The sequence below is a fragment of the Sorex fumeus genome, unplaced genomic scaffold (assembly GCF_029834395.1).
Source record: "Sorex fumeus unplaced genomic scaffold, SorFum_2.1 ptg000093l, whole genome shotgun sequence".
Taxonomy (NCBI): Eukaryota; Metazoa; Chordata; class Mammalia; order Eulipotyphla; family Soricidae; genus Sorex; species Sorex fumeus.
Window position 1 is genome coordinate 137063 of NW_026606150.1, and position 26466 is coordinate 163528.

Consider the following 26466-nt stretch of genomic DNA (forward strand, 5'->3'; position numbering starts at 1 on the left):
ACCTGCCAGCCCAGCCCTTCGTAGCTCCCCTGGCCCTGGGGCTGCCCCCCCCCCCCCCGCCCCTTTCTGCGATGCCCAGCCTGGAGGGGGCGGGTGGGAGGGTTTAGGGGGGATGTCCCAGGACTGTGGTTCTGAGTCCGGTGCCCGAGGAGGCCTGCTCTGCGAGCACGCGAGGCTGTGGAGGGAGTGGCTCCCACGTTGCTTCCGAGGAGGACACCTCCTCCCGTCCCCCCCACCTCCCCATCCCGGGTGCCCCCTGGGTCCCAGCAGGCGGGCGGGAGGGCGGGCGCCGGGGCGGGCGGGATCTGCGGGGCACTAGGACCCGGCGGGCGGCGAGCGCGGCGCCCCTGCCTTCGCCCGCGCCGGGCCGGGCTCGGGCTCCCGCTCCATTGTCTGGGCACCGCCGCGGCGGGGCGGCCGCAGGGGCAGCGGGGGGACCCGGGGCGCAGGGGCAGCGGGGGACCCGGGGCGCCCGCCGCCCGCCCCCCGCACGCCGCCCTCCGCGGGACCATGTGCGGCCGCACGGCGGGGCGCGCGGACGCCCGGGGGCGCCGCCGGCTGCTGCCGCCGCTGCTGCAGCTGCTGACCCTGCTGGCCCTGGACGTCGGGAGAGGTCAGCGGAGGGGGGACGCGCGGGGAGGCCCTGGGGGTGCCCGGGGACCGAGCCCCGCTTGGATCGCCCCGCGGCGCGTCCGGCGCTGGCGCGCGGGGGGTCCGGCCGCCCGCGCGCGCGCGCTCGTGTCCCTCGTGCGTCCCTCGCTGGCCCCGTCGGGCAGCGTCTGGCGGGATCCGCACCGGGACCGAGACCGAGACCGGGACCGGGACCGGCGCGGGGACCCCGGGCGATCGCCGCCTCCCCACCTCCTCCGCGAGCTGCCCCTCCGGCGGCCGCCAGCCCGTGCGCCCCGCGCCGGCTGTCCACTCGCTGCCCGGGGCGTCCGAGCCGGGTCCCCCACCCACCGCCGTCCAGCCCCGGGAGGAGGCCCGGACCCGAGGGGGTCTCCGGAGCTGCCCCGCTCGCTCCCTCCCTGAGCGCCTACGGGGACTCCCCGCCGCCGGCCGGGGAAGGGGCGCCAGGTCCCCGTCCCGGGGTCCCCGGGCGAGGGTCCCACGGCGGTACCGTGGGGACGGGACCGCGGAGGAGTGGAGGGACACGGACGTAGCCTCCACCCGGGGCCCCGGGTGATGGGCATCTCCGCGAGGCGGGTCCCGGGGCATCTTGTGATTATGCAGGCGACGGAGGAGGAGGAGGAGGTCGGAGGCCAGCGGCTGCCCCGGGCGCCCGCTCACCCACCTGTTGTGCTGGGGATGGGATGCGGGAATTGACCCCAGGGCTCCGCTCAGGCTCCCGGGTGTCTTAAAGGAGGCTGAAACCCTCAAGTGCCCCAGGCTAGCAGCGCCAGTAAGGGTTGGGGGGTGGGGAACTGGCTCAGGGGCTGCTTTCAACCACCTGCTCCCCTCCCCCGGGGACCCCCACGCCCCAGCCTATAATAACCCCTGGCGGGGAGAGAGAGGAGGGAAGCCTCGTCACATCCATTAGGCGGCAGGCGCCACCCCCTCCTGACACCCGCCCCCCACCCACTCCCAGGCCCTGGTCGGTGGTGGCGGTGCTATTCCACAGGTGACAGATTTAAACCCAGGCGTCCTGGAGCCCTGCCCGGCCGGGAGGAAATGTGGGTCTCAACCAGGCTCCCATGGAGAACGCTCTGGAAGGACTGTCGTTGTTTTAGAGTAGCGGGGGGTGTGCGGGGAGGCAGGGATGTCAGAGTCAAGGGGGCCAGTGGGAGGCAAGCAATCAAGGAGGGCTTTCTGAAGGAGGTAGCATTCACTCCTGACCCTGAAGGAGGAGGAGGGCACTGCCACCAGGTGGGGAAGGGGAGTCCCTGATAAGGAGTGATGTCAGCTTGCTCCCTGTTGCATGGTGTAGTGGAGAGGGGGAGGAGGCAATTGTCCTACCCATCTTGAGCTCTGAGATGGCAAAAGCCACTTTATCCTCTCAGCCCCGATTTTTTCCATCCATCGAAGAGGGGGTTTACTAAACAGTAGTGAAACCTCGTTCTCAGTTAGGACCAAAATGGAAAGGGTTAACGACTGTCCAAGATAGTTTAAGCAGAGCACACTCCACCCCCGACCCCCCATTTAATTGTCACTGTGTTTGTTTCTGGGTCACACCTGATGGTGCTCAGGGCTTATTCCTGGCTCCAGGCTGGGGGGTGGGGGGGGGGGTGGGGAATAGAGGTTTGGAAGCTGCTGAGGGTCACACACACTGCATGCTGTCTCTCTCTCTGGCCCCGAATTATCACTTTTTTTTCTTTTTGGGTCACACCTGGCGATGCTCAGGGGTTACTCCTGGCTTTGCACTCAGGAATTACTCCTGGCATGTGCTCGGGGGACCATATGGGATGCTGGGAATCGAACCCAGGTCGCCTGTGTTCAAGGCAAACACCCTACCCTCTATGCTATCGCTCCAGCCCCTGGAATTATCACCTTTTTTTGTAGCCAACTCATAGTTGATATAAAGCAAACATGGCCTCATTGGTCCTTGACCCTTTAAGTGCTTACATGGCTGACACTTGCCCCGGGTTTCTGCCCCCCCATCCAGTCCCCCTCATGCACCCCAATACCCAGGGAGAAGGGAGACAAGTTTGGGAACAGTGTGAGGGTGCTCTGGTGTTGGGGGTGGTGGTGCCCAGAGCCAGCAGAGGGGCCTCTGCTGCTATACAGCTCACCTGGCTTTACCAGCTTGACCCGGGGAGGGGCTGAACCCCACAAATGGTGGGGGCAGGGGGCCAGGAGGTGGGCGGAAGTGGGGGAGGGAAGGGTCCCAGCAGGAGGAGGGAGTGGCCCCGTCTGATGGGGGGGGGTGTCACCAAGTGGCCAGCACAGGAGGCGGGGAGGGGGGAGTCCCCTGCACCTGTGAAGTGGGGAATCCCCCCCCCACCGCTCCCCTCTCTCCCCTTCAGTGGGCTGCGAGCCAGACCCCCTGGACTCCGTCTACCTGCCGGCCGCTCTGGAACTCCTGGACGCCCCTGAGCACTTCCGCGTGCAGCAAGTAGGCCAGTACCCGCCGGCCAACTCTTCCCTGGGCTCCCGGGCCGAGACCTTTCTGCTCCTGCAGCCCTGGCCCCGCGCCCAGCCGCTGCTCCGTGCCTCCTACCCGCCCTTTGCAACGCAGCAGGTGAGCGGCCAGGCCAGGGACATGGGGTACCTGGGTGGGGAGGGTCACCCCAAAGCCAGGTCTGCTGCGTGGGGCTTGGGGGACCTTCCTCGGCCCTCGCACTGCGACCCATTTCCCAGAGCGGCAAACTGAGGCCCATTAAGGACCATCCTGCCGGTGGTACCCTGGCACCCTGTGTCCTCAGACCCCCACTGCGTACCCCCGCGCCTGCCAAGTCTAATGTCTCCTGTCTCCCTTCAGGTGGTTCCTCCTCAGGCCACTGAACCCCACCAGCGGCCGGTCCCGTGGGATGTCCGGGCCGTGTCTGTGGAGGCGGCTGTGACCCCGGCTGAGCCCCATGCCCGCGTCCTGTTTCACCTCAAAGGGCAGGATTGGCCACCAGGGCCTGGCAGCCTGCCCTGCGCCCGGTTGCATGCCACACACCCCATGGGCACCGTGCACCACGCCTGCCGCTTCCAGGTGAGCCACTAGAAGGAGGCTGGTCCTGGGGTCAGAAGGACGGGACTCCCCGCTTGCAGGAGTGTGGGGGGGTGCCTGACTCTGTCCCTGCTCTGATGACTTTCATGGGGCCCCAGAGGGTGGGCCAGGTGCTTTGTACCACGTAATCTCTCTGAGGCTCAGTCTTCCCAGCTGTAAAATGGGGGCATGACAATCGCACCCTGTAGGAAGTGAAAGAAAGGGCAGGGTATCTGCAAGGAAAACCCTGGGCACAGCCTGGCCCAGTGCAGTCGCTCCAAGGGTGTGAGCATTTTGCTTTTTAATTTTTATCTTCGGAGGGGGTGTTGAGGACTTCCCAAGTGGTACTTAGGAAGCCTGGCTACCACCCAGGCTGGAGGGTTCAAGGATCTGCTGATGGTTCCTGGAGCCCCCTTAGGGGTGCTCGGGGGCTCTCCCAGGCTGCTCCTGGCTTTGCTGGGGGCTAAGGGTGCTGGGGATTGGAATGAGATGGGCCACATGCACGGCTGGCGCCTCAACCCTTGGCATTCTCTATCAGCCCAAGTGTTAGTATTTTGGTAGCATGATGCATTGGTGTGGGCTGGAGCGATAGCACAGCGGTAGGGCGTTTGCCTTGCGTCCAGCCAACCTGGCCGAACCGGGTTCGATTCCTTCGCCCCTCTCGGAGAGCCCGGTAAGCTACCGAGAGTATCTGGCCCACACGGCAGAGCCTGGCAAGCTACCCATGATGTATTCGATATGCCAAGCACAGTAACAACAAGTCTCACAATGGAAACGTTACAATGGGCAAATCGAGGAACAATAGGAGGACAGTGACAGTGACAGATGCCGTGGTGGCACTATTCTTATTTGTTTTAACATTTTGGGTCACACCGGGCAATGCTCAGGGGTTCTTCTTGGCTCTGTATACTCAAGAATTCCTCCTGGTGGTGCTCGGGGGACCCTATGGGATGCTGGGAATCGAACCCGGGTCAGCCGCGTGCAAGGCAAACGCCCTACCCGCTGTGCTATTGCTCCAGCCTCGGTGGCACTATTCTTGCACAGGGGCACCGACAGGCACAGCCCAGGGACATGGAGCCTTCATCCACGCGGGCAGGCACTGTTGTCTCGCTCACACCTTTCCAGAATCTTCCCCAGGACTGGGGACCCCCTAACCCTAAACTTCGTGTCTCCACAGCCGTCCCTGGGAGCCTGCGTGGTGGAGCTGGAGCTCCCTGCCCACTGGTTCCCCCAAGCTGCCCCTGCTGCCCGCGCCCAGCTGGCCTACACCCTAGAACCGGCCGCCGATGGCCCCGGGGGCTGCGGGCCCGGCGTGGAGACGGACCCTAGGGACCAAGCCCTCCCCATCGGCGGAGTGGAGCTGCGCCCGGCCGCGCCCCCGCAGCACCAGGAGGTGCCCCTGGACGATGCGGTGACGCTGCGGGTACCTGATGGGCCTGTGAGGCCCGGCCAGCCCTTCAGTGCCACCGTGCTGCTCCGGTCCAACTTCACCGCCAGCCCACTGAGCCTGCGGTGAGCACCAGCCCGGCCCCCTGTGCTCCCCCCACCCCCCACGACCCCTCCTGGGTCTCCCTCCTGGATCCCTTGACCTTTGCATATGGTCCAGGTACTGCCCTGGCACCGGGCGGCCCCCCATGGTGGGCACAGCCCTACAAGGAGTCAGAAGTAGGAAGCGTCCTCCCGTCCCAGTCCCCCTGACCCTTCGGACACCTTGGTCCAGCCTGGCTAAGGTCGCCCTCTGCTCTAGACATTGAGGAGGCTTTGGGAAGGGAGGTGGAAAAGGCACACACACACACTCACACACACTCAGGGGCTCTGTGCTCAGTAGTGACCCCTAGCGGTGCTCAAGGGGAACATAGGGATCGCACTCAGGAAGGCTGCATACACACACACACACACACACACACACATTGAGGAGACTTTGGGAAGGGAGGTGGAAAAAGTACGCGCGCGCGCACACACACACACACATACACACACACACACACACTCTCACACTTTCAGGGGCTCTGTGCTCAGTAGTGACCCCTAGCGGTGCTCAGGGGAACATAGGGATTGCGCCTAGGAAGGCTGCATACACACTCACACACACACACACACACACACACACACACACGTTCAGGGGCTCTGTGCTCAGCAGTGACCCCTAGCGGTGCTCAGGAAGAACATAGGGATCACACCCAGGAAGGCTGCATTCCAGGCAAGCACCTTCTCTCTGGGTCGGGCTGTCCCTCTGCTGTCCCAGCGGTGCCCCAGCTCCCTGCTCTTCTGGCCCCCTCTGCTCCTGGGCGCCCTCGATAGGTCTTTCCTGGACACGCTTCGGCTTCCCAGCCCCGGGTCTTCACTCTGGAGCAGCGGGCAGGCCCAGTCCCCACTGGGCGCTAAGGGACGCCCCAGGCGGAGGGATAGGAGTTAAGAGAGGCATGAATTGGACCCTGGGTTCTGATGAGGGGATGGAGCTGCAGGGGCTTGGGTGAGGGAAGGAGGAAGTGCGGCAGTAGGGGGTCGTGCAGGAAAAGCTTTCTCCAGGGGGTGGGGTTGGAGCTGGGGCCTCCCGGAAGGGAGAAAGGAGGGCAGTCAGGTGGCAGCCACGGCCTAAGCATACCCTCACGGTGTGCAGTGCCACTGGGGAGCATATGGGAGCCGTGGTGTAGGGTAGGCATGGGCACTGGGCCAGCTCCGGGGGTGTCCCAAGGCTAAGAGTTGACCTTGTGGCCACAGGAAGTCAGGGGTGGTTTCTGAATGGGAGATGCCATCTCTGTGGCCTGTGGGGATCCAGGTCTCAGGATGGCAGGGAGGGGATGCCAATCAAGTCCCCCCCCCCCCCCGAATCTCCCCTCCCACCCAGCACCCAATCACACACCCACCCTGACCCCTGGGACCTGTGTCTTCCCCCACCTCAGGATCAAGGTGAAGAAGGGGCTGCACGTGACAGCCGCCCGCCTGGCCCAGCCCACCCTCTGGACTGCCAAGCTGGACCGTTTCAAGGGCTCCAAGCACCACACCACGCTCATCACCTGCCACCGGGCTGAGTCTGCGGCGCTGGACTCCAGGTGGGCACCTCCCCCTGGGAGGCCCTGGAGGGCTTGCTGGTCCTAGCATGCTTGTGATTTAGGGGGGCCAGGGAAGAACGTGCCCCACTACCTTCATATTTCCATGGGCACAGAACATGAAGAGATCCCTTCAGGGAAGTGGCTCAAAGCAGATATTAGTATCATCCAGACACCCACCCACCCATTCATCTGTCCATCCACCCACCTACCTACCCATCATCCACCCATCCATCCATCCATCTATCCATTCACCCATCACCCACCCATCAGTCCATCCACCCCCTCACCCATCTATCCACACATTCACCCATCCATTCATCTACCCATCTACCCATCATCCTTCCATCCACCACTCAACCACCCACCCACCCACCCACCCATTCATCCACACATTCGCCCATCCATCCATCCTTCCATCCATCCATCCATCCATCCATCATCCATCTACCTACCTACCCATTCACCCATCCATCTGTTCTGTCCACCCACCCATCCATCCATCTACCCACTCATTCACCTTCTCACCCATCCATCCATCCATCCATCTATCCATCCATCCATCCATCGATCCATCTATCCCAGAACCCATGTCATGCATGAATACAGGGCAGGTCAGTCACCAGGGCATGGGCACATGGCTGCCAGCCCACACTCAGACTCTCTTCCCGCCCGTAGTACCCGCGAGCCATCCGAGTTCCTGTGGGTAGACTTTTCCGTGGAAAACAGCACTGGTGGGGGCGTGGCGGCCACGCGGCCTGTCACCTGGCAGCTGGAGTACCCCGGCCAGGCCCCCGAAGCAGAGAAGGACAAGATGGTGTGGGAGGTGCTGGTGTCAGAACGGGACATTAGAGCCCTTGTTCCCCTGGCCAAGGTAAGGGGTCCCCACCACTGCCGGGCCAGCCTGGGTGTGTGTAGCGGGGAAAGGCAGGGGCTGAACTCCCCCTGCACCCTGGCCCCAGGCAGAAGAGTTGGTGAACACGGCGCCCCTCACTGGCCTGCCACGGCGTATCCCCGTGCGCCTCGTCACCGTGGAAGGTGGGGGCGCTCTGGCCGAGGTGACTGAGCACATCAGCTGCGAGTCCGCCAACACCCAGGTCCTGCAGGTGAGTGGCTGGTACGTGCCCAGCTTAGGTGAGTCCTGCCTCCAGGTCCCCCAGAGACCAGCTTCATGGTCCCAGAAATCTCTCTCTCTCTCTCTTTTTTTTCCCCTTTTGGGTCACACCCAGAAACGCACAGGGCTTACTCCTGGCTCATGCACTCAGGAGTTACTCCTGGCAGTGCTCAGGGGACCATATGGGATGCTGGGAATCGAACCCGGGTCTGCTGCATGCAAGGCAAATGCCCTACCTGCTGTGCTATTGCTCCAGCCCCGGTCCCAGAAATCTCATGGGTTTTCACCTCTCTCCAGTGTTAGATGGGTGCTGGGTTGGGAGGCGGGGTAGTGTCTGTCTTCCTGCCCCCCTCTCACACAGGCATTGTCACGATCATGATGTCTATTGTCATCCCTGTCAGCGCTGGGGCTGAGTCACTAGCATGCACAGAACTCAGGAGGTTGTCACTCAAAACCCATCCCAGGTATCCACTTCTTGAAGACAAGCCCTGTAGCCTCCCAGAGCCTCCGTTTCCTGAGCTTTGCACTGGGAAAGTACTGGAAGGTTGCCGAAAGCAACCCAGGATAGGACCCAGCCGAGAGTAAGAGTCCATGCTATTACAGTAATGGAATAATTATATACTGGCAGGATGATAATTACTGGGCTCCATGGTGTCCGAGAAGGTAAAAGAAGGGCAGGATCACTCTCTCCTCTGGGAAGTTCTAAACAGGAAGCCTGGAGCCTGCATCTGCTCAAACCCTCTCAAGGAGGGATGGCATCTTTGCCCACCCTGGCTGGCACCGGGCCAATGTTAAATGACTCTCGCCCTCCACCTTTGCCGCCCTACTTCCGCTCAGTGGCCAGGACTCCAGTACCAAATGCGAGGCCAGCATGAGTCAGATTTATGGGTTAAAACTCTTCTGCAGGAGGGATGGAGTGATAATACAACAGGTAGGGCATTTGCCTTGCATGCAGCCGACCCAGGTTCGATTCCCAGCATCCCATATGCTTCCCCGAGCACTGCCTGGAGTCATTCCTGAGTGCAAAGCCAGGAGTAACCCCTGTACATCGCCAGGTTTGACCCAAAAAACCCAAACACTCCCCCTCCCAAAAAAAAACCTCTTCTGCAGGGGGAGTCTGTTGTAAGTAAGTACAGGTTTCCCTCCTTACCCAAAATCAAAAGGCTTCTATTTGTGACATGATTTAGGGGACACCCTGTTACTCTTTTCTATGGGAAAAAAATAATTGGAGGGAGAGGGCGCTCCTGGCAGGAAGCCAGGAACCCAGCAGTGCTGGCGATCAACAGTGCTGGTGGTGAAACCCAGGATCTCGCGAAGGGCATGAGCTCTACCACTTGTGACACCTGCCCCCTGGGCGCCAAGCCCACCCCTGACCTCTGCCAACGCCCCTGCAGGTTTCCGAGGCCTGCGACGCTGTGTTTGTGGCTGGCAAGGAGAACCGGGGCGGGCGCGGGGTGCGCGTGGACTTCTGGTGGCGCCGGCTGCGGGCGTCATTGCGGCTGACTGTGTGGGCCCCGCTGCTGCCCCTGCGCATCGAGCTGACCGACAGCACCTTGGAGCAGGTCCGCGGCTGGAGGGTTCCCGGCCCCGCCGAGGGGTGAGTGCAAGCTGGGGGGGACGCCGGCGGGCCCCGGGACAGAGAGAAGGCGCAGGCCACGCAGCCGTCTGCTCAGAATGGGGTCCGGAAAGCTTCTTGCCCCTCCTGCCCAGGTCTGCCCTTCCCTGCCTGCCCTCCCATCCCTTCACTCGAAATTGCTAAGCCCTGCTCACTCTCTCCGTGGTACTTACAGTGATTTTTCTTTTCTTTTTCTTTTATTTTTTGCTTTTTGGGTCACACCCGGCGATGCACAGGGGTTACTCCTGGCTCATGCACTCAGGAATGAGTCCTGGCGGTGCTCGGGGGACCATATGGGATGCTGGGAATAGAACCCCGGTCGGACAAGTACAAGGCAAACGCCCTACCCACTGTGCTATCGCTCCAGCCCCTACAGTGATTTTTTTCTAATGTGCTCTGTACCGATTAAGCTCGTCTGTGCGCTGCCACCCCCTCCACTAGGAGCCCAAAGCCTCAGTAACTGCTAAGGAGGGTGTTAGTGTGCGGTGACCCTAGGTCCCAAACTCCTTAATCCTGAGCGTGAGCTTCCAGGGTTGGCGAGTCTCCTCTACTTCTGCCCCGCCCCCCGCCACTCCCGTCCAATCGGGAGCCAGAGTGGGTGAAGGATGGCCACTGGCACCAATCAGAAACTGAACTGGAGTCCTGCCCCCTCCTTCCCCGCCCTTCGAGTGTTGGCTGTGGGTGGGCGGAGCTTGGAGAGCGTGCATCCAATAAAAAATTGCGGCTCGGCGGGGCGGGGCCTGAGCTGATGGCCACGCCCCCTCGGTCCCGGCCCCCAGCAGCGTGTTGGAGCCCGAGGCCGGGGCCACGGAGGAGGCAGCAGCGCGGAGCCGCGGCTGCCGCCTGCAGTACCAGCGCGCCGGCGTGCGCTTCCTCGTCCCCTTCGCGGCCCACCCGCTGGACGGCGGCCGCCGCCTCACCCACCTGCTCGGCCCCGACTGGCTGCTGGACGTGACCCACCTGGTGGCGCCGCATGCGCGTGTGCAGGACCCGCGCGTGGCCTCGCTGGAGGGTGGCCGCGTCCTGGTGGGCCGGGAGCCCGGCGTCACCTCCATCGAGGTAAGCGGATGCCCCGAGACGAGGGTCGGCGAGACCCCACCCTTGCCCTGCAGTGTGCCAGGGGCTGGTGTGGAGCGAGCCTGCGGGGCGGAGGGCAGTGCCTGGCATGGTGCCAGCCCGCTGCAGGGATTCGCGCACCGGCTACCTTGGAGCGTGCGGGGTGCGTGGTACCCGAGTCTGGGGAGCAGAGGGAAGCCCCACGGGTGCGGTGGGGGCCCAGAGAGCGGACGGAAGCATCCTCGAGGATGCAGGGGACCGGAAACCAGGTCCCTCGGGGGTGAGATCCCCACCCGCGGCTCTCTCCACCCCCCCCCCAAAGGTGCGGTCCCCGCTCTCCGACTCCATCCTGGGCGAGCAGGCCCTGGCCGTGACGGATGACAAGGTGTCGCTGCTGGAGCTGCGGGTGCAGCCCGTGATGGGCATCTCTCTGGCCCTAAGCCGGGGCACTGCCCACCCCGGGGAGGTCACGGCCACGTGCTGGGCACAGTCAGCCCTTCCTGCCCCAAAGCAGGTGACAGCCCGGGGGGGGGGGGGATGGGCAAGAGGGAGGAGGAGGTCCACATCTGCGGATGGGGACCGATGCAGGGTCCTGGGAGGGACCCCGACCCTGGCATGGGGGTTCGAGATAGAAGGACCGAGTGCCCGCTGAGGCGGTGAGCTCTGCGGGAGGGGGGAGGGGGAGTGGCTGGTCGGCAGGTGACCCTCACTGAGCACCATCCCGAGAGCTTGGGGTCCCCCCCGGGGCCAAGGCGATTGACACACGCCCCCTCTCTCCCTGTGTTCTGTCCACCGCCTGTGTCTGTCCTCTCTGCTGTCCCCTCCGTGTGGCCTGTCTCTGTGGGCGCGGTCTGTGTGCGTGCATGCGTGCGTGCTCTCGCGTTGTCTCTGCCTGCGTCCGTCCGTGTGTCCCGCAGGAGGTGGCCCTGTCCCTGTGGCTGTCCTTCTCTGACCACACGCTGGCGCCCGCCGAGCTCTACGACCACCGGGACCTGGGGCTGTCCGTCTCGGCCGAAGAGCCCGGCGCCGTCCTGCCTGCCGAGGAGCGGGGCACCCCGCTCGGGGTGGTGGTGAGTGGGGCCGGGCCCGAGGGGCTGCCCCTGCACGTGGCGCTGCACCCTCCCGAGCCCTGCCGCCGGGGTCGCCACCGAGTCCCCCTGGCCTCTGGCACGGCCTGGCTGGGGCTGCCCCGCGCCCGTACCCCGGTCCCGGCTCTCCCCCCCAGCCCTGCCGGGGGGTCACCGGTCACAGAGGCCAGCCTGGGGGGGAGACAGCGGGCACCGGACGGGCCGGAGGACACGGGGGGTGTGAGGAGCAAGTTCGAGCGGGCGGAGGAGGAGGCCAGGAAGGAGGAGGAGGAGGAGGAGGAGGAAGAAGAGGAGGAAGAGGAAGAGATGGTGCCTGCCCCTCAGCGGGTCACCGACCTCGAGCTGGGCATGTACGCCCTGCTGGGCATCTTTTGCCTGGCCATCCTCATCTTCCTGGTCAACGGCGTGGTCTTCGTGCTGCGCTACCAGCGCAAGGAGCCCCCCGACAGTGCCACCGACCCCACCTCCCCCCAGCCCCACAACTGGGTCTGGCTGGGCACGGACCAGGAGGAGCTCAGCCGCCAGCTGGACCGGCAGTCCCCTGGGCCAGCCAAGGGGGAGGGGGGCCGCCCCTGCGAGAGCCGGGGAGGAGGGGACCCCCTGCCCGTGGCCTCGGCCCCGGCCCCGGCTCCTGCCGGGGGTACCACCAACTCCCCCAGCACCCTGACCCGCAAGGAAGCCGGGGGGCGGCGGAAGCGGGTGGAGTTTGTGACGTTTGCGCCGGTGCCCCCGGCCGAGATGCCCGAGATGCCCGAGGAGCCCGCTGCGGGGGCGCCCGCGGTCCAGTCCATCCTGGTGGCGGGCGAGGAGGACATCCGCTGGGTGTGTGAGGACATGGGGCTGAAGGACCCCGAGGAGCTGCGCAGCTACATGGAGCTGATCCGGGGCAGCTCCTGACCCCCGCGCCCCCCTCCCACCCCCCACGCCCGGGCCCCGCGGCGCCCCACTTCTCCTCCGGTGCTCGTTGATCCAAGTCCCCTGCCTGGCCCCTCCGCCCTGCCCCTCCCCCCCCATCACGGACCACGGTCGTGAGGAAGGGCTCCAGCCCCCCTTATTTATGGGAACCACTTTCATCCTGATGTCGGGTACAGAATAAACTGAGACGGAAACCTGGGGCTCCTCCCTCACTGTCTGTGTGTTTGGGGGGCGGGACTGGGGGGGCCGTGCTCAGCCCCGGTCCCTGCTGGGGGTGCCCTGCGAGGCTGGGTCCTGGGCTGCCCGCTCGTAGCACCCCACGATCCAGATGAACAACAGGGCCGCGGCTGCCTGGATGCCGGCCAGCAGGAAGTAGTAGCGGTCCATCTGGCAGTTGTTGATGTTCCCTGGGGGGACAGAGGGGCAGCCTTTAGGTGGGGGCGGGGCATCCCCAGGGCGGGGGGGGGGGGGGGGGGGAGTCCCCTCTGCCATCTCTCTGGCAGTACCAGGCCACCTCTTCCGGTGGCTCTGATTTCCCTCCCACCAGGGAGGTGGCCGCGATCCCGATGCACCCAGGAACCCTGGGGGACCACTGAATTCCAGCCTTCCTTTCTGGCATTGGGGGAAACTGAGGCCCAAATCTGGGAAGGCCCTGCTGGGTGTGGCCCAGTTTGGAGGGGGATGCTGTTGTCGCTTCTCCACTGCCACTTGGCCGCCACTCCACCCTCACCCCCAACCTTTGAGACCCCCCGCTCCTACTCACCAGAATCCTGGGGGCAGTGCATCCAGGCCCCAGGCAGTGTCAGCACGGCCAGCAGGCCAGAGCCCATCAGGGAACCCACGCCCGACAGGCAGAAGAAGAGGCCCATAAGCACGCCCTGCATGGAGCGAGGGGCCTCCGAGTAGGCGAACTCCAGGCCTGTGGGGGGGGGGGGGGGGAGGAAGGGAGGCTCTGGGAGGGTGCAGACCCAGCCCCCGCCCTCCATGCACCCACAAGCCCCTCCCCCACCCAGCTCACCCCAAGAGCTCTGTGTTGGGGGTGGTCACCTAGCACTAGCCAAATTTTTTTTTTTTTCTTTTTGGGTCACACCCAGCAACACTCAGGGGTTACTCCTGGCTCATGCACTCAGGCATTACTCCTGGCGGTGCTCAGGGGACCATATGGGATGCTGGAAGTCGAACCCGGGTTGGCCGCGTGCAAGGCAAATGCCCTACCCGCTGTGCTATCACTCCAGCGCCCTAGCCAACTCTTCACACCTTTCTCTGCCCTTTCCCTTTCCCCTACCAAAGCACTAATTCATCCTCAGAAATCCCAGCATACCCTCCCCCCCTCTGCCCCGGGTGACCCCCTGCCGCTCTACCTCACCCCTGCCAATTCTGCTACAGCCCCATCTCACGCACCCTCATACAGCCACGCGAGTCAGGGACAACTGTAACCTGCTCCTGCCCCACCAAAAGGGCCCTGGGGACAATGGTAGGCGTGAGAGGATACCATGAGCCCCGTCTCCCAGACTCCCCCCTCCCCAGGACTCGCACCCCTCCCCTCTTGCGCTCTCGGGCCCCTTGAATCTGGGTTCTTGGGTCAGCCCTCTAGTCTCGGGGGGGGGGGGGGGGGGGAGCAGAGAGGAACGGTAACTGCAAAGCTTCAGGGTGAAGAGTATGGCGTGGCAGGATGCTGACTGTCTCCATCACCTCCAAACCCCACTGCCTGGGCCCAGGGCCTGGCCCACACCAAGGGCCAGTCAGTGCCCAGAACCTGCCTTCCTGTATGCACAGGGAAAAGCCCTGACTTGCCCATGGGAGCAGCCCAAGCCCATCTCTGGTGGGGAGGGCCGGAGAGGGGGCCCCGGTACCTGAGATGCTGGCAAAGATCTCACTGATCCCAATGAGCAGGTACTGAGGGACCTGCCACCAGATGGACAGGGATGCGGCGGTGTACAGGTTGTCCCCGATGTACTGCTTTATGATCCACTTGCGCTGGACATACCGTAAGCGGGTGCGTTCCAGGACCCCTGCAGGGCGGGAGAGAAGGTTCCAGCTAGTCCTGCTCTGCGTGCGTGTGTGTGTGCGCGCGCGCGCACGAGTGTGCACTTGTTCGTGTGTGTGTGTGTGTGTGTATGTGTGTGTGTGTGTGTGTGTGTGTATCTGGGTTCCACCTCTTTCCTTTTTGCCTTGACAGCCAGTTTCTTTATGCAAGAGGCAGGAATTTAGATGGAACTGAATTGCATTCCAGCATACAGCAGGGGAAAGGATCTCATTGGGTTCCCAGCCTGTTTGTACAACAGTGTGGATTAAGCCTCCATCCCTCTAGCTCCTACTGTGAGGCAGGGATGGGGCCAGGGATGGGGGCTTCACCTCGCTCGGCCCTCCCAGCACCCCTGCCAAGCTCACCCGGCCCTGCCCAGGGCTTGGGTGAATGACCGCCCCTGTCATCAAGATCGGGATTCCTCCACTCTGAACATCTTCAGAATCAGGAAGTGACCCAGTGAGAGCCGCTGACAGGCTTTGGGAAGAGGAACAAAAAACAAAGGCTGCTTCAGCCTTTCGTGAGTGACGCCCAAGTCCTCTGGATAGGGAAAGACGCAGAGAATCGATGGCTCCGGGAAACAGGCCCCCATGGTCCATTCAGTGACAGTCTCTCTTTGCAAAACCCTTTCAGCACATTGTGCTGATGGATTCATTTGGGGGCCTCCCGAGCGGGGTTCAGAGACCCTGGAAGCTAATTCTCAGCCAGCTCGGTACTAGGGCCTGGGGTGCCAGTGCTTAGGGTGGCAGGGGTGGGCATAGGGGGGTGTGCATTGTCACAGATCAAACCCGCACCCCTGCGCCCTGCACCATCACCCTAGCTCGTCTGTCCTGTACTTTGTGTGGGACCAGGTCAGCGGACGGAAGTGCATGCCTTCTGGGTGCTTCTATCTGGCCAAGGAAGCCCTTTTCCTCTCGGCTGTCTAAAGCAGGGAGGCTGGGCGCCCTGGGAGTGAGGCTTGCACCTTCTGGGAGGGCGCCCTTGACCCAGTCCCGAGTGGAGTCCACCCCCCTCCCTGGCCCCAGCCTCCCCACCTCCCTGTCCCTCAGGCCCCCATACCTGCCACCACAACAGAGGCGAAGCCAAAGAACATGCCCAGAGCCATCTTGCGCAGGGGTGAGGCCAGCAGCTTGCACTGCAGGAGCATGGGGTCGAGCAGGTGGTCCTTCACGGGCACCAGGATCAGTAGCACCACCACGTTGGCCAAGAAGAGCCAGGCTTCCGGGAACTGGGTGGGAGGGGGACCACGAGGGGTGACCTCGCAGAGAGCTGCAGGCTGACCCAGGGCCAGCCCACTCCCTCTCCTGAAGCCCCCGGGATGGGATCAAGGGATGACCACAAGAAGGGGTGCCCGCCTCGGGCCACAAAGGGTGCAGGGAAGGTCTGTCACTAGGTGACTGGTTGTTGTTGTTGTTGCTGCTTTTTGCTTTTTGGGTCACACCCAGTGATACTTAGGGGTTATTCCTGGCTCTGCACTCAGAAATTACTCCTGGTGGTGCTTGGAGGACCATATGGGATGCCGGGAATTGAACTCAAGATGACTGCATGCAAGGCAAATGCCCAACTCACTGTACTATCGCTCCAGCCCCCTGACTGTGTTTTTTTGTTTTGTTTTGTTTTGCTTTGTTTCAGTTTGTTTGGGGGCCATATCAGGAGGTGCTCAGGGCTCACTCCTGTCTCTAAGTGCAGGGATTTCTCCTAGCAGTCCTCGGGGAGCTGTATGGGATGTCGGGGACCAAACCCAGTTCTGCTGCAAGCCAGGCCAATGCTTTCTCCCTGTTCCTATCTCTCCAGCCCTCAGCCACCTGCTCTGCAGAGCTCTGACGTGCTGGGCCAGGAAAGGGAAGGGCATGGGTGTGGAAACTGCTGAAAGGCAAAGACCTGGGCATCCCGACACCCTGAGAGGGTGAAACCAAGGAAGGGTGGCGCTGTGGACTGATGGGCAGCAGGTGAAGCTGCCCGACTATTTCTGGGAGCATCTGAGTCTTTCTTTTTTGGGGGGGTCACACCTGGCGATGCTCAGGGGTTACTCCTGGCTCTGCACTCAGGAATTACTCCTGGCAGCACTCAGGGGACCATATGGGATGCTGGGAATCGAACCCGGGTCGGCTACATGCAAGGCAAACGCCCTACCTGCTGTGCTATCACTCCAGCCCCTATCTGAGCCTTTCTGTGGCCACAGCCCAATGCTCCAGCTTCCAGGGCACCTCCTCACAAACCAGCGTCTGTGTGCAGGAAGCCTCCCTTCCCCTTCTCAGACGAGACCCCCACCTGGCCCAAGCTGGGTGCTGCATGCACCCCGTTGTCTCACCTTGTAGCTTTTGCCTTGGGTGCTCAGAGCCACGGACGTGTTGGTAGGGACTGGGAAGATGTTGGGGATCTGGAGGTGAAGGCCTTGAAGGACGTAGGTGGACTGCATCTGTGCGGGGAGACGAGGTGAGGGGAGACTGGGACCGAGCTGGCCATGGGGCCTCCTGGGGGAGGAGCCCAGGGAGACAGCGCCCAGGGGAGAGGACTCCAATCGGAAGGGGGCACACCTGGAAGTACACCATCCAGTAGGGCACCAGCGTCACCAGCACAGGCAGGATCTTCACCAGCACCTGGAAGTTGGCCGCATCTTCCTGTGGGGAAGGGCCCTGGGGGGACCTCTGGTCAGGGAGCAGGTGAGCGCCTTGAGGGGCTCTGGGAAGGGGCAGGGAACAACAGATGATTATTAGTACCCCCCACACCCCGTCAAAATCAGGATTCATGTACTGCAGTACAGCCATCCACGGGAGCCAACCTCTCCCAAACCATCCCTTCCCTATCCCACTGTGTGCATCCCATCACTGCCACTGCCACCATCTTCAGTCTTATCATGGTCACCAAAGCCACCCACAACAGAACTCTTCATTGTCGGGGCTCAGTTCATGGGGCTAAATTCCTCCCACCTGAAGGCTAAGTCCCTCCCACCTGAGGATTAAGTCCCTCCCACTTGAAGGCTAAGTCCCTCCCACTTAAAGGCTAAATCCCTCCCACTCGAAGGCTAAGTCCCTCCCCCTTAAAGTCTACGTCCTTTCCACTTGAAGGCTAAGTCCATTCCACCTGAGGGCTAACTCCCTCCCACTTAAAGGCTAAGTCCCTCTTACTTAAAGACTAATTTCCTCCCACCTGAGGGCCAAGTCCCTCCCTCCTGAGGGTTAAGTCTCTCCCACTTGAAGGTTAAGTTCCTCCCACTTGAAGGCTAAGTCCCTCCCACTTAAAGGCTAGGTCCCTCCCACCTGAGGGCTAAGTCTCTCCAACTGAAAGGCTAAGTCCCTCCCACTTGAAGGCTAAGGCCCTCCCACCTGCGGGCTAAGTCCCTCCCACTTGAAGGTTAAGTCCCTCCCACAGGAGGACTAAGTCCCGCCCACATGAAGGCTGAGTCCCTCCCACATGAGGGTTAAGTCCCTCCCACATGATGGTTAAGTCCCTCCCACTTAAAGTCTAAGTCCTTCCCACTTAAAGGCTAAGTCCCTCCCACTTGAAGGCTAAGTCCCGCCCATCTAAGGGCTAAGTCCCTCCCACCTGAGGGTTAAGTCCCGTTCCACTCAGAGATTAAGTCCCGTTCTCCCTGGGGGCTCAGACCCTTTCCCCAGAGTTCAGACCCTTTTACCCTCGAGCTGTGACCCTGGGGAAGAACAGAGAGAGACCAGAACCTGCAGACCCCCAAGGGGTGGGACTTTTGGGTTCCAAGTATCCACTTGCCATGGGAACCCAGGAAGTCCCAGTGCAGGTCTGGCTTGAGGGAGACAGTCAGGGCTGTGATGCACCCCGATACCCTCATCTCTGCAGGACAAGGTGGTACGCCGTGGAGGGAGGGTGGTGGGGAATATACATGATTGCTATTAGGAGACAGGACAGCTTTACCCTCCCTGCCCCCCCTAGACAGACAGACAGACAGACACACACACACACACACACACACACCAGGTTTCTTTTCTGTTTTTTGTTTTTGAGCCACACTTGGCTATATTTAGGGTGTACTCCTGGCATGTGCACTCAGGAATCACTCGAGGGGGCTCAGGGGGCTCATCTGTGATCCTGCTGGGGACTGAATCTGGGTTGGCTGCATGCAAGACAAATGCCCTCCCTGCTGCACTGTCATTCCAGACCTGCTCCCAGCAGTTTCTGATACCTTTGTTTGTTTGGCTTTTTGGGTCACACCTGGAGACTCTCAGAGGTTACTCTTGGCTCTGCACTCAGGAATCACTCCTGGTGGTGCTTAGGGGACCATATGGGATGCCAGGGATCAAACCTGGGTCGGTCGAATGCAAAGCAAGTGCCTTCCCTGCAGTGCAGACCCAGCTTCATTGATTCTTCTTTTTTTTTTTTTTTCCCTGTTTGGGTCACACCTGCCAATGCACAGTGGTTGCTCCTGGCTCTGTACTCAGGAATTACTCCTGGCGGTGCTCGGGGAACCATATGGGATGCTGGGAATCGAACTCGGGTCGGCCATCTGCAAGGTAAACGCCCTACCTGCTGTGCTATCGCTCCAACCCTTCACTGATTCTTTTAGGCTTTTCTTAAGCTTAATAGCAGGCAGAGGACTGATTCTGTAGCTCAGTGGCAAACCAGGCGCTTCGCATGGGTGAGGCCCTGGGTTTCAACTGTAGAATATCCTTGATTCCCAGCATCCCATATGGTCCTCTGAACACTTCCAGGAGTAATTCCTAAGTGCAGAGACAGGAGTAACCCCTGAGCATCACCAGGTGTGACCCCAAAAGCACCCTCCTCCCCCCCAAAAAAGGACTAAGAAAGTACTAGGAGGCCAGAGCAATAGCACAGTGGACAGAACATTTGTTATCTGCAATGTCTGACCCCTATTCATGCAGCATGCTGGTACCATCATCTCCATCAAGCTCACCGCTAGTGCCCACATTATCACCATTGCCAGCATTTATCTCCAATGGAGGGGGATGACACCATCACCCCTGGTCCTTGTCATCACGGCCAAGTTCACACTCAGCCTTGGTTCTCAGTACTTTGGCCCATGCCAGTCCCAGGATGCTACATCTTGCATTCCATGACCTCTTTATTGGGGCTTCCTTAGGACACCCAGAATTTCTTTCGTGGTGTCTGTGTGTGTGTGTATTGGGTGTGTGTGTGTGTGTGTCTTGTGCCATGCTAGGCAATACTCAGGGCTTACTCCTGGCCGTACACTCAGCAATTACTCGTGAAAGTGTTTAGGGGACCCAAATGGGGTGCCGGGGATTGAATCCAGCTCAGGTGCGTGCAAGGCGAATGCCCTATCCAGCCTACCCTGAAGGTCTTAATGCTCTGTGTTCCCGGGAACCCTGACGCCCCCCTCAACCCGCGCCCCGAACTGCCCCCTTACCTTTCAGGGTATGGCCGCCACAGTCGGGGACAGCAGTTTTGGAAAGCGAGTTTCAGCATGGAGGATATTTGGCTGCCCATGGGGGGCTTGGTGATGAATATTGGGGTGGCAAAGAGGAAGATGAAGAAGGCCAGGGCCACGCAGCCCACGGTGATGTAGTAGCCCATCAGGAAGCTGATGTTCTGCTGGACGAAGGCCACCACCAGCAGTGACAGGACACCTCCCACGTTGATGCTCCAGTAAAACCAGTTGAAGAAGCGAATGTTGGCCTGGCGGCCCAGGACCATCACCTGCCGAGCAGAGGGGGTGTGAGGGGCGAGGAGCCCCCAGAGTACTCACCCATGGCCGCTTTCCCCACCCCCTCCACCTTCCCCCCACCCCCGCCACAGATGCCCTTCATGGGTCAGCGTGCATGCGGGTGATTTGGCACTTTCTTCATCCTTTTTAAATTTTTTAATTAATTTATTATTTTTTTTGCTTTTTGGGTCACACCTGGTGATGCACAGGGGTTACTCCTGGCTCTGCACTCAGGAGTTACTCCTGGTGGTGCTCAGGGGACCCTATGGGATGCTGGGAATCGAACCCGGGTCGGCCGTGTGCAAGGCAAACACCCTACCCGCTGTGCTATCTCTCCAGCCCCTCAATCCTTTTTTAAATTGGTTTTTTAGGCCACTCTCAACAGTGCTCAGGGTGTACTCCTGGCACAGCGCTTACTCCTGTCTCTGTGCTCAGGGATCACTCCTGGCAGTGCTCAGGGGACTGAACCCAGGTTGGCCTCATGCAAGGCAAATGTCCTATCCACTGTGCTATTGCTCTGGCCTCCTAGTACTTCCTTAGTCCCTTTTTGGGGGGATGGAGGGAGCTTTTTGGGTCATGCCTGGCGATGCTCAGGGGTTACTCCTGTCTCTGCACTTAGGAATTACTCCTGGAGAAGTGTTCGGAGGATCAAATGGGATGCTGGGAATTGAAGGATTGGGTTGGCCACACACAGGCAAACACACTCTCCCCTACTGAACAATAGCTCCGACTGGTCCTATGAAAGAGATGCTCAGAAATTTGTTTGTCTGTTTTGGGGTCTCACCCATCAGTGCTCAGAGCTTACGCCTGGCTTTGTGCTCAAGGATCACTCCTGGCGGGCTCAGGGGACCATATGGGATGCCAGGGATCCAACCTGGGTTGGCTATGCTCAAGGCGAGCATCCTATCTGCTGTGCTATCACTCTGTCCCTGGTCGACTTCTTACAAAGAATGAATAGGGGTCAGAGAGGACCCCTGGAGCGATAGCACAATGGGTAGGGCGTTTGCCTTACAAGCGGCCAACATGGCCAACCCGAGTTTGATTCCTCCACCCCTCTTGGTAGCTAGAATATTTTCTAGCTACCAAGAATATCTTGCCCACACAGCAAAGCCTGACAAGCTATCCATGACACATTCGATATGCCAAACACTGTAACAACATATCTCAAAATGGAGACGTTACTGGGCCCGCTCGAGCAAATTGATGAACAACGGGAGGACAGTGACAGCGACAGGGGTCAGAGAGATAGTACAGGAGGTGAGGCTCTTGCCTTGCAGGCAGCCAACCCCAGTTCCATTCCTGGCACTGAATATGGCCCTCAAGCACTGCCAGAGACAACTCTTGTGCACAGCGCCAGGAATAAGCCTTGAGTACCGCTGGGTCTGACCTCCAAATCAAATGGGAATCGTTAACAACTGCCAAAAGAGGACTCAATGAATACGCCTTGTCTTGAGAGTCGCTTGTTAACAAGTAGGGCATTTGGGCACAGCTGTTGGCTCGTGTTCACAGCTCACGCTGCTTTTTAACTGCCACCGAATAGCGTCACAACAGATGTCTCTGCTGCCACCCGGCTGCTCGTTTCCAGTTGATTTATCCCTCTGCCTCTGACCCATCGACCTCCCTGATGCATCCTGTTTATCGTCAGAAAACCAGCCAAGTTAGCGCTGGGCTTATGCCACATGGTCACAAAAGAGGCAGGTCGTCTGCTGAAAGACAGCTAGGGGCCGAAGGACCGTTTCCTCTGCAGTTTGGAGGTGCAAAGAGGCAGCTTAGCACCCCCAGACCCGCGTGGCTTATCTCCCTCCCAAATACACCCCGAAAGAGGCAAAGGCAGTGGAAGAAGAGAGTTCCAGGACCAAGATCTGGGTCTGGCTTGGTGAAGAGACACTCAGACTGTCCGGCAAATGCAGAAGGGCTGAAGCCCTCGGGCAGAGCCTTCCTTCAACCCACAAAGGAGGGTGGTGCCCTGGCCGGACCCTCTCGCTGCCTTTGGTCCCCAAATCACTCGGAGTCACGGCAGGTCCCACGAGGCTTGGACATCTGCATTTCTTTATTTTTTGGGGGAGGTTTTGGGCCACACCTGGAGGTGCCCAGGGCTTCCTGCTGGTTGTGTGCTTAGAGGTCACTGCGGAGGATTGGGGGACCATAGTGGGTGCTGGGGATCAAACCTGGATAGGCCAACCGCATGCCAGGCAAGCACCCTATCCACTGTAGTAGTGCTCTAGGACCCTTGATTGAAGCTTATTTATTTATTTATTTATTGCCACAGGCTGGAGCAATAGCACAGCAGGTAGGCCGTTTGCCTTGCATGCGGCCGACCTGGCCAACCCGAGTTCGATTCCTCCGCCCCTGTCAGAGAGCCCAGCAAGCTACCAAGAGTATCTCGCCTGCACGGCAAAGCCTGGCAAGCTACCCGTGACGTATTCAATATACCAAACACAGTAACAACAAAGTCTCACAATGGAGACATTACTGGTGTCCGCTAGAGCAAATCGATGAACAACGGGAGGACGGTGACAGTGACAGTGACAGTTACATTGGGGAAAAAATGCAAAGCAGTTTATCCCTCTTCGAAACCTAACATACAGAAGTATTTTAAGTTGCATTCTGAGCTGGAGAGATTAGCACAGGATTAAGACACTTGCCTTGCTTGCGACAACAGACTCTGGTTCGATTCCCTTTCTGCATGGCCCCCAAGCACTGCCAGCAGAACCTTAAGCAGGGAGCAGAGGGTATACCCTGAGCTCTGCTGTATGGGGTCCAAACACCCACTATCCCAAATACATAGCTAAAACTACATTCCCTTGGAGATTTTTTTTGGGGGGTGGTGGTGGTTGAGTCACACCCAATAATACTCAAGGTTTCTCCTGACTCTGCATTCAGGGAAAAGTCCTGGTGATGCTCAGGGGTCATATGGGATGCTGGGGATCGAATTCAGGTGAGCTGCATGCAAGGCAAGTGCTGTACCTGCTGTACTATCTCTCCAGCCCCCTTTGGAGACTCTGAGGGCCCCTTTGGCAGGGAGAGCAAGCTAGACAGATAGAATCCTTGTGTGCGGCTCACTCCCGCTGTGAGCAGTCCCTGCCACTCATTCACTGGCCCAAACAATCGTGCCATTCTGCCTCTGAGAGGAAGTGCAGGCAGCCTGTCTGCTCAGAGCCCCTCTCCCCAGGGACCCCCTTTTTGACATCAGCCGGTGAGTCCAACACACACCTCCTGCCAGACAGGGCCCAGTCCGGGACTTCCACTTGCAGGCCCCTTCTGGATTCCTCATCAGCAGCCTCCTGGGTCTGGGGCACCCTCTCTTGTCCCTCTCCACCCCCCCACCCTGCTACACACACACACACACACACACACACACACACACACACACACCTGCTCTCTCTGCTGTCATCAGAGCCATTTTCCAAAGACTCAACCATTCCCCTCTCGAATCATCGAATCATTTCAAATTTTCGAGCTGACCAGGGAATTGGGTCCAGGGCCCTTGGAAGCCTGCCAGTCCCAGCCCATCCTGATATTTCATGCTCAGTGAAAGGGGAGAATGCTCCAGACTCATCATCAATAGAGGCTCTTCCCAGGGGGCTGGACCCCAGGAGACCATAGAGCGACAGATAGGAGGGTCTGGATGGTCAGGGAGGCCAAAGAAAGTGACTGAGGGTTCCTGGGGCACAGTGGGGTGTGGATGAAAGGAAGCAATGAGGACCAGGTGTGAGGGGCCTCCCCCCAGAAAACAGGGGTTCCCCTGCTCCAAAGGAAAGGTGGCGGGGACACGGGCAGGGATGCCCAGGGCCACTGAGACCCCTCAGGTTAGAAGAATGCAAAGAGGCTGGAAGAGCAACTCCAGACTAAGCAGGGTTGGGTGTTAGATTGGAACTGTCAGCTGGATGCAGTGACTTTTGTAAAAACATCCCCTTTATGCTGGTATGACAGTGGAAGTGAGTTGAAAACTGGAGACAATTAGGGGAAAGGGCCAGTGAGTCCAATGGTCTGATCATGGCGCAATCCCGCCCTGCCCCCTGTTTTCCCCTTGAGCTGGTGCCCAGTCCTTCCCCGTGCTGGAGAACTTGCTCCTTTTTGGGGGGGGGGTCACACCCGGCGATGCTCAGGGGTTCCTCCTGGCTCTGCACTCAGGAGTGACTCCTGGAGGTGCTCGTGGGATTGAACTCGGGTTGGCCACATGCAAGGCAAATTCCCTACCTGCTGTGCTATTGCACTGGCCCAAGCTTGCTCCTTAAACTCTCTATATCCATCCTGCTCCTGGTAGCCCATCCAGGTTTGGTTTGTTATGCCTTGGCTTGAACCCAAGACCTCTCACATGGGAAACCAGGGCACGACTTCTGAGCTCTGTCTTGGCCATATGCAGTTGTTTGAATCATACTACCAATTATTTAAAATGATCATCCAGTGTGCCCAGTTATCCAAATACAGCTGGGGGCCAGCATGATAGTACAACGGGCAGGACACTTGCCTTGTATGTGGTCAACTGGGGTTCCATCTGTAAAGTCCCCTGAGACCCACCAGGAGTGAGTTCCTGAGCCCAGAGCTAGGAGTAAGCCCTGTTTGCCACTGGGCATGGCCCAAATCCCTCAGCCTTTCCAAAATAATCAGGCAGCTCTTGTTCATTTAGTTAGTGTTGGGCTGGAGCGATAGCACAGCAGGTAGGGCGTTTGCCTTGCACGCAGCCAACATGGCTAATCCGAGTTCGACTCCTCCGCCCCTCTCAGAGAGCCCGGCAAGCTACCGAGAGTATCTCACCCGCATGGGAAAGCCTGGCAAGCTACCCATGACGTATTCGATATGCACAGTAACAACAAGTCTCAAAATGGAGACATTACTGGGCCTGCTCGAGCAAATCAATGAACAACGGGAGGACAGTGACAGTGACAGTGACTAGCTGTGAGGGGAAGGCATTTGCCCCTGGTCAGTGGGCGGCAGAGCTGGGATCTGAACAAATCTGACTGGTTCCCTACATCCATGGACAGCAAAAAGCCCACTCCCGCCCAGTCCCCAGATTCCGGGAGCAGGGCTCAGTGGCACGGTTCTGTGGTGCTTCCAGCCTCAGTGCCAGGCCCATCCGGGAAACCTCAACATCCTCATCTGCAAAATGGACCTTCTACCGCAAAGTGGTGGAGAATTGGCGAATTGGCAATGAGCTCAAACACCGGGGCAGCACTTAACCCCAGGCCTGGCCAACTGGGGGGTGGCAGGGACGGTTTTAGTGAGTAGCGGTTCACCCCGGAACTGCAGGGGCTGTCACCCTTCTTGGGTGAAACGAGGAAGGCCCGAAAAAGGGGAAATGATGTGGGTGTCGAAGGTCAGGTGGGGTGCCCCAGACCCACCGGCTTGCTCCCCCTTCCCCTCCCTCGGTCGGGACTCACCTGGTCGGCGCCGAAGGAGGTGAGGTTGCTGCGCACGGAGCTGGCGGCCAGGGCCAACAACAGGAACGCGCTGCAGAGGGTGGGCGCGCAGTAGGGGCTGCGCGGGGCGCTCGGGCAACCGTGCTCCTCGGGGCAGCCGGGCACCAGCGGCTGAGCGGGCATGTCGCCGCAGAAGGACAGACGGCCGTCGGAGGAGGCGGTGGCGGCCAGCAGGCTGGCGGCCGCCAGGTAGAGCAATAGGCTGAGCGTCAGGGCGCGGTAGCGGCCCAGGTAGACGTCGGCCAGCCAGCCGCCCACCGGCGACAGCAGGTAGGACGCGCCCAGGAAGACGAGCTCGGCCCGCGACGCCTGCCAGCCGGCCCAGTGCAGGTCCACGCCCGTGAGATAGAGCACCAGGTTGGAGGACACGCCGAAGAAGGCGGCGCGCTCCAGCATCTGCACCAGCAGCACCGCGGCCGCCGCCGCGCGCCGCCACCGCCGTCGGGGACCCTGCGGCGCGCGCCCCAGAAGCGCCCGGCGCTCCTCCGGGGCGCGCGACCTGGGCATCGCCCCCCCAGACTCCGGCCCGCCCCGCTTCTTCTGCTACCCCGTTTGCCTTCTGTCCCGTGCCCCGTTGCCTGCTGTCCCTCTGGGGCTAGTCAGATTCTACCTCATTCTCCACCCTCCTGGCACCCCGGCACCCCCACTCTGGTTGGCACGGCACCCTTCTTCTTCCCTCTGCCCCCCGCCCTTCCTCCCTCTCCTGGGTCCCTTTCCTTCCCTGCGGTGGTCCCCTCCGACGGTTGACGCCTGGTGGTTCCCGCTGCCCCCTCTCCTCTGCCTACCCTTCCACTCCCCTCCGAGTTCCCTTCCTGCTCAGCCTCTGTCCTCTGTCCCGGCTCTGGTTTCTTGAGAAACTGGGTGGGGGGGGGGGGGCCTCCCTTGCTTCCCCTTT

The 26466-nt window shown here is 60.6% G+C and overlaps 2 protein-coding genes across 2 annotated transcripts; one reads left to right on the forward strand and one right to left on the reverse strand.

Annotated features, from left to right (window-relative positions):
* The first annotated feature begins 510 nt into the window (after positions 1-510).
* TMEM132A (transmembrane protein 132A) lies at positions 511-12496 on the forward strand. Its single transcript, XM_056131546.1, has 11 exons — positions 511-613; positions 2964-3178; positions 3419-3637; positions 4812-5146; positions 6538-6687; positions 7363-7558; positions 7647-7790; positions 9193-9395; positions 10196-10472; positions 10792-10983; positions 11387-12496. Exons 1-11 carry the CDS (start codon positions 511-513, stop codon positions 12452-12454), a joined length of 3102 nt encoding a protein of 1033 aa, XP_055987521.1. The 3' UTR covers positions 12455-12496.
* A 30-nt stretch (positions 12497-12526) lies between these two features.
* Positions 12527-26185, reverse strand: SLC15A3 (solute carrier family 15 member 3). The gene is made up of 8 exons (XM_056131646.1): positions 25533-26185; positions 19855-20144; positions 17036-17180; positions 16810-16917; positions 15558-15726; positions 14326-14484; positions 13236-13391; positions 12527-12879 (listed from the first exon to the last, which is right to left on the reverse strand). Exons 1-8 carry the CDS (start codon positions 26076-26078, stop codon positions 12725-12727), a joined length of 1728 nt encoding a protein of 575 aa, XP_055987621.1. The 5' UTR covers positions 26079-26185; the 3' UTR covers positions 12527-12724.
* Between the last annotated feature and the right edge of the window lie 281 nt (positions 26186-26466).

Bases quoted from the DNA above. Each gene is read 5' to 3' on its own strand.
- TMEM132A (XM_056131546.1), top strand. From the start codon at position 511: ATGTGCGGCCGCACGGCGGGGCGCGCGGACGCCCGGGGGCGCCGCCGG. The intron at 3,179-3,418 runs GTGAGCGGCCAG...GTCTCCCTTCAG, and splicing joins CGCCCTTTGCAACGCAGCAG to GTGGTTCCTCCTCAGGCCAC. The intron at 10,984-11,386 runs GTGACAGCCCGG...TGTGTCCCGCAG, and splicing joins CCCTTCCTGCCCCAAAGCAG to GAGGTGGCCCTGTCCCTGTG.
- SLC15A3 (XM_056131646.1), bottom strand. From the start codon at position 26,078: ATGCCCAGGTCGCGCGCCCCGGAGGAGCGCCGGGCGCTTCTGGGGCGC. The intron at 20,145-25,532 runs GTGAGTCCCGAC...TCTGCTCGGCAG, and splicing joins CCTCCTTCGGCGCCGACCAG to GTGATGGTCCTGGGCCGCCA. The intron at 15,727-16,809 runs GTGAGACAACGG...CCTCCCACCCAG, and splicing joins CCCAAGGCAAAAGCTACAAG to TTCCCGGAAGCCTGGCTCTT.